A 15,969-nucleotide genomic window follows, 5' to 3' on the forward strand; every position below is an offset into this window, starting at 1 on the left:
CGCCGAAGCTTCTGAGGAAAATGAGTTTGATGAACATTACACGTTTTTTAACTTCTATTTGCTATTTATGGCCTGTAGGCCTCATTGACCTGAGGTCATACAACTAGTTTGTGAGTAAAACAAGCATAATGTATGGATTATTTTGACTATAACAAATACTCAGATGAAACATGTTGTGCTATTTATCACAGACTACTTTGTGTCAAAGTTTAACAAGGACTCTCTCCTCCTCACCAGTATCAAGATCAAAGATATGATCAAGAGCCTCAAATACAGTATAGCGTTTGGTCATTGTGCTGCCACAGAATGAATTGTGAGCAAGGCCTCAAAAAAGCTGAGAAAAGTTCTATATATTATTGAAACAATGTTGCGATTGTTTGTGAGAATGCTAACAGGTGTGGTTCCGTGGAGAAAAGATTCTACTGGGGAAAGGTTCCTGTGGGGGTTGCCATGGAAGCCAAGAAGGGGAGTGAGGTGTGTGTGTGTGTATGTGTGTGTGTGTGTGTGTGTGTGTGTGTGTGTGTGTGTGTGTGTGTGTGTGTGTGTGTGTGTGTGTGTGTGTGTGTGCGTGTGCGTGTGTTCAAACAAACATGCATGTGGGGGTCTGGGAGAGGAAGTGTGTCCATCTGATGAATGGACATGTGCCTGAACTCAGTTTTATACACTAATTGTAGTCTCTCCCATTCAGACCCAGAACGAGAACACCACAGGTGTACAAAAGTTAAATAAAACACCCAAAACGTTCTGAAAATCACCAAAATGTATTTTGTGTGTTCAGATGCCCTGTGAGGACAAAGTCCTGGAACCTTATGACAATCAGATGAAATTAACTACATTTGTCAGAGAGAAAACTTGTAAATCGGTCCAATTCGACCAGAACACAGCAGGAGGGTTAACAAAAATGAAACATGGTTTGTTGTAATGTTTTAAGGCAGGCCTGCTGTTCTTTATATTCGTATTAGAGGGGTGGGTATTACTTTTTTTATACACTAACGTTGATTGATGAAGATCTGTTGTTAGCTTTAGCTAGCAGGAACTATATGCTTTTGTTGTTAGCTTAAGCTAGCAGGAACTATATGCTTTTGTTGTTAGCTTTAGCTAGCAGGAACTATGTGCTTTTGTTGTTAGCTTTAGCTAGCAGGAACTATATGGTTTTGTTATTAGCTTTAGCTAGCAGGAACTATATGCTTTTGTTGTTAGCTTTAGCTAGCAGGAACTATATGCTTTTGTCGTTAGCTTTAGCTAGCAGGAACTATATGCTTTTGTTGTTAGCTTAAGCTAGCAGGAAATATATGGTTTGTTGTTAGCTTTAGCTAGCAGGAACTATATACTTTTGTTGTTAGCTTTAGCTAGCAGGAACTATATGCTTTTGTTGTTAGCTTCAGCTAGCAGGAAATATATGGTTTTGTTGTTAGCTTTAGCTAGCAGGAACTATATGGTTTTGTTGTTAGCTTTAGCTAGCAGGAACTATATGCTTTTGTTGTTAGCTTTAGCTAGCAGGAACTATATGCTTTTGTCGTTAGCTTTAGCTAGCAGGAACTATATGCTTTTGTCTTGAAGCTAAAAATGCAATGAGTGTACAGATGAGAAAATAAACCTTTAAATTGTCTGAACATGCTTGCGATTTGTTGCGTTATTCAAAAGTGTAATATGGTAGATGCATGAAGATTTGCTTGCTTAACATTAGCTAGTAGCTAGCTAGAAGAATAGTTTGCAATGCTTAGCTTCCTGGCTAGAGGCTACTGTGACATCTACGGGATACTTTTGAGATGCGAAGCAAGAATGTCACCCGAACCCTCGCTCGGCTTGTGACATTCCCGCCATATTATGTCAATTGAAATGTCACTCTGATAACTCCATTCAGTCACTCTGATAACTATATTCAGTCACTCTGATAACTCTATTCAGTCACTCTGATAACTCTATTCAGTCACTCTGATAGCTCTATTCATTCACTCTGATAACTCTATTCAGTCACTCTGATAACTATATTCAGTCACTCTGATAACTATATTCAGTCACTCGGATAACTATATTCAGTCACTCTGATAACTTTATTCAGTCACTCTGATAACTTTATTCAGTCACTCTGATAACTCTATTCAGTCTCTCTGATAACTTTATTCAGTCACTCTGATAGCTATATTCAGTCTCTCTGATAACTATATTCAGTCACTCTGATAACTCTATTCAGTCACTCTGATAACTCTATTCAGTCACTCTGATAACTCTATTCGGTCACTCTGATAACTCTATTCAGTCACTCTGATAGCTCTATTCATTCACTCTGATAACTCTATTCAGTCACTCTGATAACTATATTCAGTCACTCTGATAACTATATTCAGTCACTCGGATAACTATATTCAGTCACTCTGATAACTTTATTCAGTCACTCTGATAACTTTATTCAGTCACTCTGATAACTCTATTCAGTCTCTCTGATAACTTTATTCAGTCACTCTGATAGCTATATTCAGTCTCTCTGATAACTATATTCAGTCACTCTGATAACTCTATTCAGTCACTCTGATAACTCTATTCAGTCACTCTGATAACTCTATTCGGTCACTCTGATAACTCTATTCAGTCACTCTGATAGCTCTATTCATTCACTCTGATAACTCTATTCAGTCACTCTGATAACTATATTCAGTCACTCTGATAACTATATTCAGTCACTCGGATAACTATATTCAGTCACTCTGATAACTTTATTCAGTCACTCTGATAACTTTATTCAGTCACTCTGATAACTCTATTCAGTCTCTCTGATAACTTTATTCAGTCACTCTGATAGCTATATTCAGTCACTCTGATAACTATATTCAGTCACTCTGATAGCTCTATTTAGTCACTCTGATACCTATATTCAGTCACTCTGATAACTATATTCAGTGAAAATAAGCCCTAAGGTCTTTACTGTGTTAGAGAGCTGTATGCTACTGAAAAAACATCAGCCAACCTAGGTAACCACAGGATCACACCAGCCAAAATAGGTCACCTGAGGATCTGGCCTGGGATTGGCCAGTCTGAGCAGGAAGTATGAAGTGGCCAGCACAGCAATAAACAGAGGTACCTCTCAGTCTCAGTCTCAGTCTCCAAACAATAAGACAAACAAGAGGAATTAAACATTTAAAGCCACAATCCTTATTCATGTGGGTCCTTAATCCTAATTAAAATGACCATTGAAAAGCAGTAATTATTGCATAGTGCACTTTTAATCTGTGTAAACCTCATAATCTCATAATGCCACCAGGACTGTACTGTACAGTGTATACTGATAAAACCACCACCACCCATGTATTCTCTATGGCCAGAGGAGGTCATTCACTGCCAAAAGAGAGTTTGAGGGTACAAAACATTAGGAACACCTTCCTAACATTGAGTTGCGGCCCCTTTTTGCCCTCAGAACAGACTCAATTCATCTTGGTCATGGACTCTACAAGGTGTCGAAAGCCTTCCACAGGGTCTCTACAAGATGTTGAAAGCCTTCCACAGGGACTCTACAAGGTGTTGAAAGCGTTCCACAGGGTCTTCCACAGGGTCTTCCACAGGGACTACAAGGTGTTGAAAGCCTTCCACAGGGTCTTCCACGGGGACTCTACAAGGTGTCGAAAGCCTTCCACAGGGATGCTGGCCCATGTCGACTCCAATGCCTCCTACAGTTTAAAAAAAAAGTTGTCTGGATGTCCTTTTGTTGGTGGACCATTCTTGATTCACACGGGAAACTGTTGAGCGTGAAAAACCCACCAGAGTTGCAGTTCTCAAGCCGGTGCACCTGGCACCTACTATCATACCCTTTTCAAAGGCACTTCAATCTATTGTCTTGCCCTCTGAATGGCGCACACACACACAATCCATGTCTCAATTGATTCAAGGCTTAAAAATCATTCTTTAACCTGTCTCCTCCCCTTCATCTACACTGATTGAAGCAGATTTAACAAGTGACATCAATAAGGGGATCATAGATTTTCACATGGATTCACCTGGTCAGTCTATGTCATGGAAAGAGCAGGTGTTCCTAATGTTTTGTACACTCAGTGTAAAACCCACAGTGTAGCAGCATATGCTAGTTAGAGTAGAGATGTGGTTGTGGGAGAACAGAAGAGAACAGGAAAACATACTGTGAAGACCAACCTTTCCCTTTCGCACTATTGTTTCCACAACCAAGTCTATAGCAACATCCCAACTCATAGTAACCCTTTCCAACCCGTCCCAACCCTTTCCAACCCTTTCCAACCCTTCCAACCCTTTCCAACCCTTTCCAACTCTTCCTAACCCTTTCCAACCCTTCCCAACCCTTTCCAACTCTTACCCAACCTTTTCCAACTCTTACCCAACCCTTTCCAACTCTTCCCAACCCTTTCCAACTCTTACCAACTCTTCCCAACCCTTTCCAACCCTTTCCAACTCTTCCCAACCCTTTCCATGTTGAGGATGTCCCTTCTATCAGCATTTTCTCTCATACTACATAATGACTTGTGCGTCCCTGGGTTATGACACGTGTGCTCTGGGTTTGACGGGTAAAACTCTATCTGAGGCGTGTCAATTCTTCCGCTCGGGGGAGATGGAGACAGTCGAGGTCTGGGAGACAGATTGAGAGGGGTGGTGGAGAGGGCAGGAGGGTGTGTGTGTGTGTGTGTGTGTGTGTGTGTGTGTGTGTGTGTATGTGTGTGTTTCTCCCCCAGATGATGTCATCTCCATTAGGGAAGTTCCAGCCATAAAAGACTCCATTGAACCCGCTGCAACCTGGTCTCAGAGCATTTCATATTATTCTATACGTAAATCCCGAGATTACAATCCATTTAGTATGATGTGTTATGAATTACAATTCGCATTAGCTAACATGCTAAGTAAATGCAAAGTAGCTAAAAATAGCAAGTAGTTGAAAGATTGCTAATTAGCTAAAGTAGTCCTTGATGAGATTCGAACTCACAACCTTTGGGTTGCTAGATGTTCGCGTTATATACATCAATCAAATGTATTTATAAAGCCCTTCTTACATCCGCCGATGTCACAAAGTGCTGTACAGAAACCCAGCCTAAAACCCCAAACAGCAAGCAATGCAGGTGTAGATTCCTGCCTTTCTAGGGAGTGTTTCCTAGCCATCGTGCTGGTGGCTAGGAAACACTCCCTAGAAAGGCAGGAATCTAGGAAGAAACCTAGAGAGGAACCAGGCCCTGTGGGGTGGCCAGTCCTCTTCTGGCTGTGCCGGGTGGAGATGATAACAGAACATGGCCAAGATGTTCAAACGTTCATAGATGACCAGCAGGGTCAGATAATAATAATGCCTACCCATCCACCCCAACCAATAACATTACCTTTGTTTTTTGTAAGTAACCATCTGTCTTATACCAAACATAACATAACATATCTTACTAATTTGAGTTTTCCCCCGGATTTACATGTTCTATGTTACGTCTAGTCCATGACACCAGGACGTGAACCCAGACCCTTCAATGTCATTTTGATGATGTCATCACTAGGTGACGCAGATGGCTAAAGCAACTGAACCAGACAGGCAGTGATACAGCCGCGGGGCTGCTACACGACTACCGTCAAATCACTCTCCTGTTTGTGAGACAGCAACAACCTCAAACCTCACAGACAGACAGTAGACAGTAGAGAGTCAATGAACTGCAATGATGAAACTTGGCTTTAGTCATTTAGCTTTAGCAGACATTGTTAAGCCATTGAAGTTTTCTGTCACAATACGGGACGGAATAAAAGTTTGAAACAAGCAATCGTAAGCAAAGCACTGAGAATAGAAGGAAGTACCCTCCAAGTGTAAGAAGTTGCGACGTCGGCATTCTAACGATTCTGGATTGTAACGGACTCTTTGCTTTACTCAACACAACTTGCCCTGATTCGAAATGCACAATGCAAACAATTCCCTGAGCAAAAAGTACATTCTGTTTGGATTCTGGTACACGCTGTGTGTTAGTGTATCATAATCAGAAACAGGTCTGGTCAGTGAGGTGCCACTGATATCTGTGACATTAATCTATAGTCTGATATCAGTGACATTAATCTATAGTCTGATATCAGTGACATTAATCCATAGTCTGATATCAGTGACATTAATCTATAGTCTGATATCTGTGACATTAATCTATAGTCTGATATCAGTGAAATTAATCTGTAGTCTGATATCTGTGTCATCAATCTATAGTCTGATATCAGTGACATTAATCTATAGTCTGATATCAGTGACATTAATCTATATTCTGATATCAGTGACATTAATCTGTAGTCTGATATCAGTGACATTAATCTATAGTCTGATATCAGTGACATTAATCCATAGTCTGATATCAGTGACATTAATCTATAGTCTGATATCTGTGACATTAATCTATAGTCTGATATCAGTGAAATTAATCTGTAGTCTGATATCTGTGTCATCAATCTATAGTCTGATATCAGTGACATTAATCTATAGTCTGATATCAGTGACATTAATCTATAGTCTGATATCAGTGACATTAATCTGTAGTCTGATATCTGTGTCATTAATCTATAGTCTGATATCAGTGACATTAATCTATAGTCTGATATCAGTGACATTAATCTATAGTCTGATATCAGTGACATTAATCTATAGTCTGATATCAGTGACATTAATCTGTAGTCTGATATCTGTGTCATTAATCTATAATCTGTGACATTAATCTATAGTCTGATATCAGTGACATTAATCTATAATCTGATATCTGTGACATTAATCTATAGTCTGATATCAGTGACATCAATCTATAATCTGATATCTGTGACATTAATCTATAGTCTGATATCTGTGACATTAATCTATAGTCTGATATCAGTGACATTAATCTACAGTCTAATATCAGTGACATTAATCTATAATCTGTGACATTAATCTATATACTGATATCAGTGACATTAATCTATAGTCTGATATCAGTGACATTAATCTATAATCTGTGACATTAATCTATAGTCTCATATCAGTGACATTAATCTATAGTCTGCTATCAGTGACATTAATCTATAGTCTGATATCAGTGACATTAATCTATAGTCTGATATCAGTGACATTAATCTACAGTCTAATATCAGTGACATTAATCTATAGTCAGATGTCTGTGACATTAATCTGTAGTCTGATATCAGTGACATTAATCTATAGTCTGATATCAGTGACATTAATCTATAATCTGTGACATTAATCTATAGTCTGATATCAGTGACATTAATCTATAATCTGATATCTGTGACTTTAATCTATAGTCTGATATCAGTGACATCAATCTATAATCTGATATCTGTGACATTAATCTATAGTCTGATATCTGTGACATTAATCTATAGTCTGATATCAGTGACATTAATCCACAGTCTAATATCAGTGACATGAATCTATAATCTGTGACATTAATCTATATACTGATATCAGTGACATTAATCTATAGTCTGATATCAATTTCATTAATCTATAGTCTGATATATGTGACATTAATCTATAGTCTGATATCTGTGTCATTAATCTATAGTCTGATAGCTGTGTCATTAATCTATAATCTGTGACATTAATATATAGTCTGACATCTGTGTCATTAATCTATAGTCTGATAGCTGTGCCATTAATATATAGTCTGATATCTGTGTCATTAATCTATAGTCTGATAGCTGTGTCATTAATCTATAGTCTGATATTAGTGACATTAATCTGTTGTCAGATGTCTGTGTCATTAATCCATAGTCAGATGTCTGTGACATTAATCTATAGTCTGATATCAGTGACATTAATCTATAATCTGTGTCATTAATCTATAGTCAGATATCTGTGACATTAACCTATATTCTGACATCTGTGTCATTAATCTATAGTCAGATTTCTGTGACATTAATCTATAATCTGTGACATTAATCTATAGTCTGATAGCCCACCTAACTCTAGTCTGGGGGAAGGAGACATTAATCTATAATCTGTGATATTAATCTATAGTCTGATAGCCCACCTAACTCTAGTCTGGGGGAAGGAGACATTAATCTATAATCTGTGATATTAATCTATAGTCTGATAGCCCACCTAACTCTAGTCTGGGGGAAGGAGACGTCAGACGCATATGATTTTTGTACATGAATTACTGTAAATCCACTCCAGAAGGACATGACTAACTTCCCTCCACCCTCCACCTAGCCCCCATCATGAGTGCCTCAGTCCAGATGACAATAATCTGTGGACTCCCTGAGCGAGTTTCTTCCTGAAGGCTCAGACTGTTCTGTTTCCATGTCTGGCGCCCGTGTCTCACTGAGCGAGTTTCCACCTGAAGGCTCAGACTTCTGTTTCCATCTCTGGCGCCCGTGTCTCCCTGAGCGAGTTTCCACCTGAAGGCTCAGACTTCTGTTTCCATGTCTGGCGCCCGTGTCTCACTGAGCGAGTTTCCACCTGAAGGCTCAGACTTCTGTTTCCATGTCTGGCGCCCGTGTCTCCCTGAGCGAGTTTCCACCTGAAGGCTCAGACCTTTCTGTGTCCATCTCTGGCGCCCGTGTCTCCCTGAGCGAGTTTCCACCTGAAGGCTCAGACTGTTCTGTGTCCATCTGTGGCGCCCGTGTCTCCCTGAGCGAGTTTCCACCTGAAGGCTCAGACTGTTCTGTTTCCATCTCTGGCGCCCGTGTCTCCCTGAGCGAGTTTCCACCTGAAGGCTCAGACTGTTCTGTTTCTATGTCTGGCGCCCGTGTCTCACTGAGCGAGTTTCCACCTGAAGGCTCAGACTGTTCTGTTTCCATGTCTGGCGCCCGTGTCTCACTGAGCCATGTGTCCAGCGGAACTGCTCTGACTTGGGGTCTCCAGGCCACCGTTACTTTTCATCTGGCGTTTACATCACAACGGGCTAACAGTGAACATGGGGTTTTTAACATCTTCTCCCATAGTAACTGTCTTAATGATACAGAGGTTGTTGATTCTGCTCACCTCAAGTCTCTAGTGTCACACACTCCTGATGGAAACACGGTTCCCAGAAACGAACACAGGAGCCGACATTCAAATAAACTCTGGTGACATACTGGTGTGTGATGGAACAAGAGTGATGGAGAAAGAGTGATGGAACAAGGCCATAAGTGAAGTCACACTCAGCATTTGCTCTACATGTAACCTTCCCCAAGAGATCTGTGGATGAACTGGCCAGCCCTCACTACAACCTGCCCCCAGCCAGCCCTCACTTCAACCTGCCCCCAGCCAGCCCTCACTACAACCTGCCCCCAGCCAGCCCTCACTACAATCTGCCCCCAGCCAGTCCTCACTACAACCTGCCCCCAGCCAGCCCTCACTACAACCTGCCCCCAGCCAGCCCTCACTACAACCTGCCCCCAGCCAGCCCTCACTACAACCTGCCCCCAGCCAGCTGGAAGTTGTCAAACAGCCCTTTGGATGACACAGGCCCTGGGCTGCACTGTCATGCACCGCTGCCCAGCCAGCCACTAATACAACCACTGCTGCCCAGCCAGTCACTAACCCTGATCAGTCGAGCAGAGCCAGCCACTAACCCTGAACAGTCAAGCAGAGCCAGCCACTAACCCTGAACAGTCAAGCAGAGCCAGCCACTAACACATCCACCACTGCCCAGCCAGCCACTAACCCTGAATAGTCAAGCAGAGCCAGTCACTAACACATCCACCACTGCCCAGCCAGTCACTAACTCTGAACAGTCAAGCAGAGCCAGCCACTAACCCTGATCAGTCAAGCAGAGCCAGCCACTAACCCTGAACAGTCAAGCAGAGCCAGCCACTAACCCTGAACAGTCAAGCAGAGCCAGCCACTAACCCTGAACAGTCAAGCAGAGCCAGCCACTAACCCTGAACAGTCAAACAGAGCCAGTCACTAACCCTGAACAGTCAAGCAGAGCCAGTCACTAACCCTGAACAGTCAAGCAGAGCCAGTCGCTAACCCTGAACAGTCAAGCAGAGCCAGTCACTAACCCTGAACAGTCAAGCAGAGCCAGTCACTAACCCTAATCAGTCAAGCAGAGCCAGCCACTAACCCTGAACAGTCAAGCAGAGCCAGCCAATAACCCTGAACAGTCAAGCAGAGCCAGTCACTAACCCTGAACAGTCAAGCAGAGCCAGTCACTAACCCTGAACAGTCAAGCAGAGCCAGACACTAACCCTGAACAGTCAAGCAGAGCCAGTCACTAACCCTGAACAGTCAAGCAGAGCCAGTCACTAACCCTGATCAGTCAAGCAGAGCCAGCCACTAACCCTGAACAGTCAAGCAGAGCCAGCCACTAACCCTGAACAGTCAAGCAGAGCCAGTCACTAACCCTGAACAGTCAAGCAGAGCCAGTCACTAACCCTGATCAGTCAAGCAGAGCCAGCCACTAACCCTGAACAGTCAAGCAGAGCCAGCCACTAACCCTGAACAGTCAAGCAGAGCCAGTCACTAACCCTGAACAGTCAAGCAGAGCCAGCCACTAACCCTGAACAGTCAAGCAGAGCCAGTCACTAACCCTGAACAGTCAAGCAGAGCCAGTCACTAACCCTGAACAGTCAAGCAGAGCCAGCCACTAACCCTGAACAGTCAAGCAGAGCCAGTCACTAACCCTGAACAGTCAAGCAGAGCCAGTCACTAACCCTGAACAGTCAAGCAGAGCCAGCCGCTGGTTTTGAGGACAAGCTATTTTTCCTTCCATTAAGCTGAATGTCATCCTGTGAAATAACGGCGTAACGGCAGTTTAAAAGTCCCTCTGCAGACACAGACCTTGAAGAGTCCTAGTTGGCTGCGATCGTGTTCTATTTGCAACTGATTGGTTGTCCAGGGTTGTTAATCTGTCACCGATTGGCTGGTCCAGAACAAAGATGTTAAAAACGGATCAGAGATGAGCTACTCTCTGATTAGCTAAGAAGCAGTAAAAGTGGCTGAGTGACTTACTGCTGCTATGGAAGTCCTATCACCACTCTCTTCTCATGGTGATGATGCTGTTACAGAGGTCCTATCACTACTCTCTTCTCATGGTGTTGATGCTGCTATAGAGGTCCTATCACCACTCTCTTCTCATGGTGATGATGCTGTTACAGAGGTCCTATCACTACTCTCTTCTCATTGTGGTGATGCTGTTATAGAGGTCCTATCACCACTCTCTTCTCATTGTGGTGATGCTGTTTCAGAGGTCCTATCACCATTCTCTTCTCATTGTGATGCTGTTGTTACAGAGGTCCTATCACCACTCTCTCATCATTGTGGTGATGGTGGATCGTTGCTGTTCTGGTGATCTTCCGTTCTCCCCCTGTTTTCACTGGCCTGGTGTCAAACGTTAACGAGTTTCTGCTTGCTTTCGTTTGACACAGTGAGAAGCATTAGCTCACCGAACAGTTCAGCACATAGTCTACAGTACTGTAGTTGTTGGTGTGAGTAAATAACAGTTCAGCACATAGTCTACAGTACTGTAGTTGTTGGTGTGAGTAAATAACAGTTCAGCACATAGTCTACAGTACTGTAGTTGTTGGTGTGAGTAAATAACAGTTCAGCACATAGTCTACAGTACTGTAGTTGTTGGTGTGAGTAAATAACAGTTCAGCACATAGTCTACAGTACTGTGGTTGTTGGTGTGAGTAAATAACAGTTCAGCACATAGTCTACAGTACTGTAGTTGTTGGTGGTCCGAGTAAATAACAGTTCAGCACATAGTCTACAGTACTGTAGTTGTTGGTGTGAGTAAATAACAGTTCAGCACATAGTCTACAGTACTGTAGTTGTTGGTGTGAGTAAATAACAGTTCAGCACATAGTCTACAGTACTGTAGTTGTTGGTGTGAGTAAATAACAGTTCAGCACATAGTCTACAGTACTGTAGTTGTTGGTGTGAGTAAATAACAGTTCAGCACATAGTCTACAGTACTGTAGTTGTTGGTGTGAGTAAATAACAGTTCAGCACATAGTCTACAGTACTGTAGTTGTTGGTGTGAGTAAATAACAGTTCAGCACATAGTCTACAGTACTGTAGTTGTTGGTGTGAGTAAATAACAGTTCAGCACATAGTCTACAGTACTGTAGTTGTTGGTGTGAGTAAATAACAGTTCAGCACATAGTCTACAGTACTGTAGTTGTTGGTGTGAGTAAATAACAGTTCAGCACATAGTCTACAGTACTGTAGTTGTTGGTGTGAGTAAATAACAGTTCAGCACATAGTCTACAGTACTGTAGTTGTTGGTGTGAGTAAATAACAGTTCAGCACATAGTCTACAGTACTGTAGTTGTTGGTGTGAGTAAATAACAGTTCAGCACATAGTCTACAGTACTGTAGTTGTTGGTGTGAGTAAATAACAGTTCAGCACATAGTCTACAGTACTGTAGTTGTTGGTGGTCCGAGTAAATAACTGAGCAAAAAAAACACATTTAGACATTCGCTTTATGATCAACAAGGTGAGATAATAATTTCATTATTTATCTGGATTGACAGCCGCAGATAGTCACGTACGTCATTAATCACTTTGCTGTATCTAAAAGGGATCTTTATCCCTCCGACTCCACCACCCTGCAGCCTCAAATCAAAACAGGAGAGAAACATACATCACATGGAGATTTATTTCCATTTCCTAAATACTGTCAGCTCTCTCTCACCTCTCTTCTCTCTTCCGAAGATGATTGGCCGATCCATCTCACCAAATACAAACACCCACTAAGTTATTATTATTATTACATACCCCCCCCCCCCCCCCCAGGTCAGGGGTCAACAGGTCAAACCCCTGAGCCCCAGTCAAAGGCCTGGCGGGTGGTCCCCGGGGGAGGAAGGGAGGGTCCAATTTAACCTCCAGCAGAACAATAAACACCAGTTGATGAGGGAGGGGGGTAGATAGTTCCCTCTTTGTAAAGTTAGTGGTCACACTATTGTCTTCTTTAGGGGTGTGTGTTTATCAGAACTGGTTTTAACTCCAGCTTGTATAGGAGTTGGAGTTGTATAGGAGTTGTATAGGAGTTGGAGTTGTATTGGAGTTGGAGTTGTATAAGAGCTGGAGTTGTATAGGAGTTGTATAGGAGTTGTATAGGAGTTGTATAGGAGTTGGAGTTGTATAAGAGTTGGAGTTGTATAGGAGTTGGAGTTGTATAGGAATTGGAGTTTTATAGGAGTTGGAGTTGTATAGGAGTTGTATAGGAGTTGGAGTTGTATTGGAGTTGGAGTTGTATAAGAGTTGGAGTTGTATAGGAGTTGGAGTTGTATAGGAGTTGGAGTTGTATAGGAGATGTATAGGAGTTGGAGTTGTATAAGAGTTGGAGTTGTATAGGAGTTGGAGTTGTATAGGAGTTGTATAGGAGTTGGAGTTGTATTGGAGTTGGAGTTGTATAAGAGTTGGAGTTGTATAGGAGTTGGAGTTGTATAGGAGTTGGAGTTGTATAGGAGATGTATAGGAGTTGCTCTCCTAAAGTGGCACCGTGCTGTAGGGCAGAACATTGTTTGACCAATTTCCTGTCCATTAGCAGTAATTAAGTGGTTGTCGGTAATTGCTGCACAGACTGTCTCTTTGGGAATGCAGTAGAGTCAATGTCTGTGAGACCGGCGGCTGCTGTTCAAGAAGAACACTGTTAACGTGTCTGGTTAATAAAGCCGTCCCTTCAGACGTTAGTGAGCAGTAGGAATGTGCTACTTTTTCTACCATGTCAACGTTGAACCACTTTCCACAGAACCACAGAATGGAGATACAGAGGGTGGTGATATGAAGGTTTCACCTCCCAATAACAGACATCACACATGAAGGTTTCACCTCCCAGTAACAGACATCACATATGAAGGTTACACCTCCCAGTAACAGACATCACATATGAAGGTTACACCTCCTAGTAACAGACATCACATATGAAGGTTTCACCTCCCAGTATCAGACATCACATATGAAGGTTTCACCTCCCAGTAACAGACATCACATATGAAGGTTTCACCTCCTAGTAACAGACATCACATATGAAGGTTTCACCTCCCAGTAACAGACATCACATATGAAGGTTTCACCTCCCAGTAACAGACATCACATATTAAGGTTACACCTCCCAGTAACAGACATCACATATGAAGGTTTCACCTCCCAGTAACAGACATCACATATGAAGTTTGCTACATCCCAGAACACCTGATGGTCAGTTACATCTAATTAGCATCAATAAACAACCAGAAAACACACCTGGCAGAAGGACCAACACACACCACACCTGGCAGAAACACCAACTAACACACACCATCACCTGGCAAAAACACCAACTAACACACACCAACACCTGGCAGAAACACCAACTAACACACACCATCACCTGGCAAAAACACCAACTAACACATACCAACACCTGGCAGAAGGACCAACTAACACACACCAAACACCTGGCAGAAGGACCAACACACACCAACACCTGGCAGAAACACCAACTAACACACACAACACCTGGCAGAAACACCAACTAACACACACCAACACCTGGCAAAAACACCAACTAACACACACAACACCTGGCAGAAACACCAACTAACACACACACAACACCTGGCAGAAGGACCAACACACACCAACACCTGGTAGAAACTCCAACTAACACACACAACACCTGGCAGAAGGACCAACACACACCAACACCTGGCAGAAACACCAACTAACACACACAACACCTAGCAGAAGGACTAACACACACCAACACCTGGCAGAAACACCAACTAACACACACCAACACCTGGCAGAAGGACCAACTAACACACCAAACACCTGGCAGAAGGACCAACACACACCAAACATCTGGCAGAAGGACCAACACACACCAACACCTGGCAGAAGGACCAACACACACCAACACCTGGCAGAAACACCAACTAACACACACAACACCTAGCAGAAGGACTAACACACACCAACACCTGGCAGAAACACCAACTAACACACACCAACACCTGGCAGAAGGACCAACTAACACACCAAACACCTGGCAGAAGGATCAACTAACACACACAACACCTGGCAGAAACACCAACTAACACACACACAACACCTGGCAGAAGGACCAACTAACACACCAAACACCTGGCAGAAGGACCAACACACACCAACACCTGGCAGAAGGACCAACACACACCAACACCTGGCAGAAGGACCAACACACACCAACACCTGGCAGAAGGATCAACTAACACCAACACCTGGCAGAAGGACCAACACACACCAACACCTGGCAGAAGGACCAACAAACACCAACACCTGGCAGAAGGACCAACAAACACCAACACCTGGCAGAAGGACCAACACACACCAACACCTGGCAGAAGGACCAACACACACCAACACCTGGCAGAAGGACCAACAAACACCAACACCTGGCAGAAGGACCAACAAACACCAACACCTGGCAGAAGGAGTATCAAAGCGCCACTTCTCGTACCTGAGCAGGTTCTGCAGACCTTCCTTGCTGGAGTTTCTCCTTAGTAAATGACCAGACATGTCTTCTTCTCCTCTGTTTGTCTCAGCCCTCAGCAGAATGACAACCAGGTACTCTGTTCCTCTTTAAAACACTGCTGTCTTTCTCCCTCAGTGAGCGGTGGCAGTCAGAGAGGACTGGAGAGTTCCAGGAAGGGCTCTCTTCTGTCTCTTTATGTGGTGTTTCCTTCCCCTCTCTCTCTGTCTCTAATCTCTCTCTCTCTCTCCCTCTCTCTCTCTCTCTCTTCTCTCTCTCTCTCTCTCTCTCTCTCTCTCTCTCTCTCTCTCTCTCTCTGTCTCTAATCTCTCTCTCTCAACTCCCTCTCTCTCTCTCTCTTTTCTCTCTCTCTCTCTCTCTATTTCTCTGTCTCTCTATTTTCTCTCTCTCTCTATTTTCTCTTTCTCTCTCTCTCTATTTTCTCTCTCTCTCTCTCTCTATTTCTCTCCCTCTATTTCTCTCTCTCTCTTTCACACAAACACAGGACTTCCTTTAGATCCCCTCTCCTCTGATGCTTGATGGCAATGTAAAGACTCTTTCACCAACTCTTTCTCTCTCTCATAA

General features: G+C 42.9%; 1 protein-coding gene across 3 annotated transcripts in view; it reads right to left on the reverse strand.

Annotated features, from left to right (window-relative positions):
• The window catches only part of LOC139384467 (non-muscle caldesmon-like), a 79,946-nt gene extending 64,297 nt beyond the window's left edge, over positions 1–15,649 (reverse strand). For 2 of the 3 annotated variants that reach the window (XM_071129245.1, XM_071129243.1), the window contains exon 1: positions 15,373–15,647. In XM_071129245.1, coding sequence (XP_070985346.1) covers positions 15,373–15,431 — 59 coding nt within the window. In that variant the 5' untranslated portion in view covers positions 15,432–15,647. Of the gene's footprint in view, positions 1–15,372 lie in introns of all 3 variants that reach the window. The other variant, XM_071129244.1, reaches the window with a different exon arrangement.
• Between the last annotated feature and the right edge of the window lie 320 nt (positions 15,650–15,969).

Source organism: Oncorhynchus clarkii, chromosome 26 (assembly GCF_045791955.1).
Source record: "Oncorhynchus clarkii lewisi isolate Uvic-CL-2024 chromosome 26, UVic_Ocla_1.0, whole genome shotgun sequence".
NCBI classification, from domain to species: domain Eukaryota; kingdom Metazoa; phylum Chordata; class Actinopteri; order Salmoniformes; family Salmonidae; genus Oncorhynchus; species Oncorhynchus clarkii.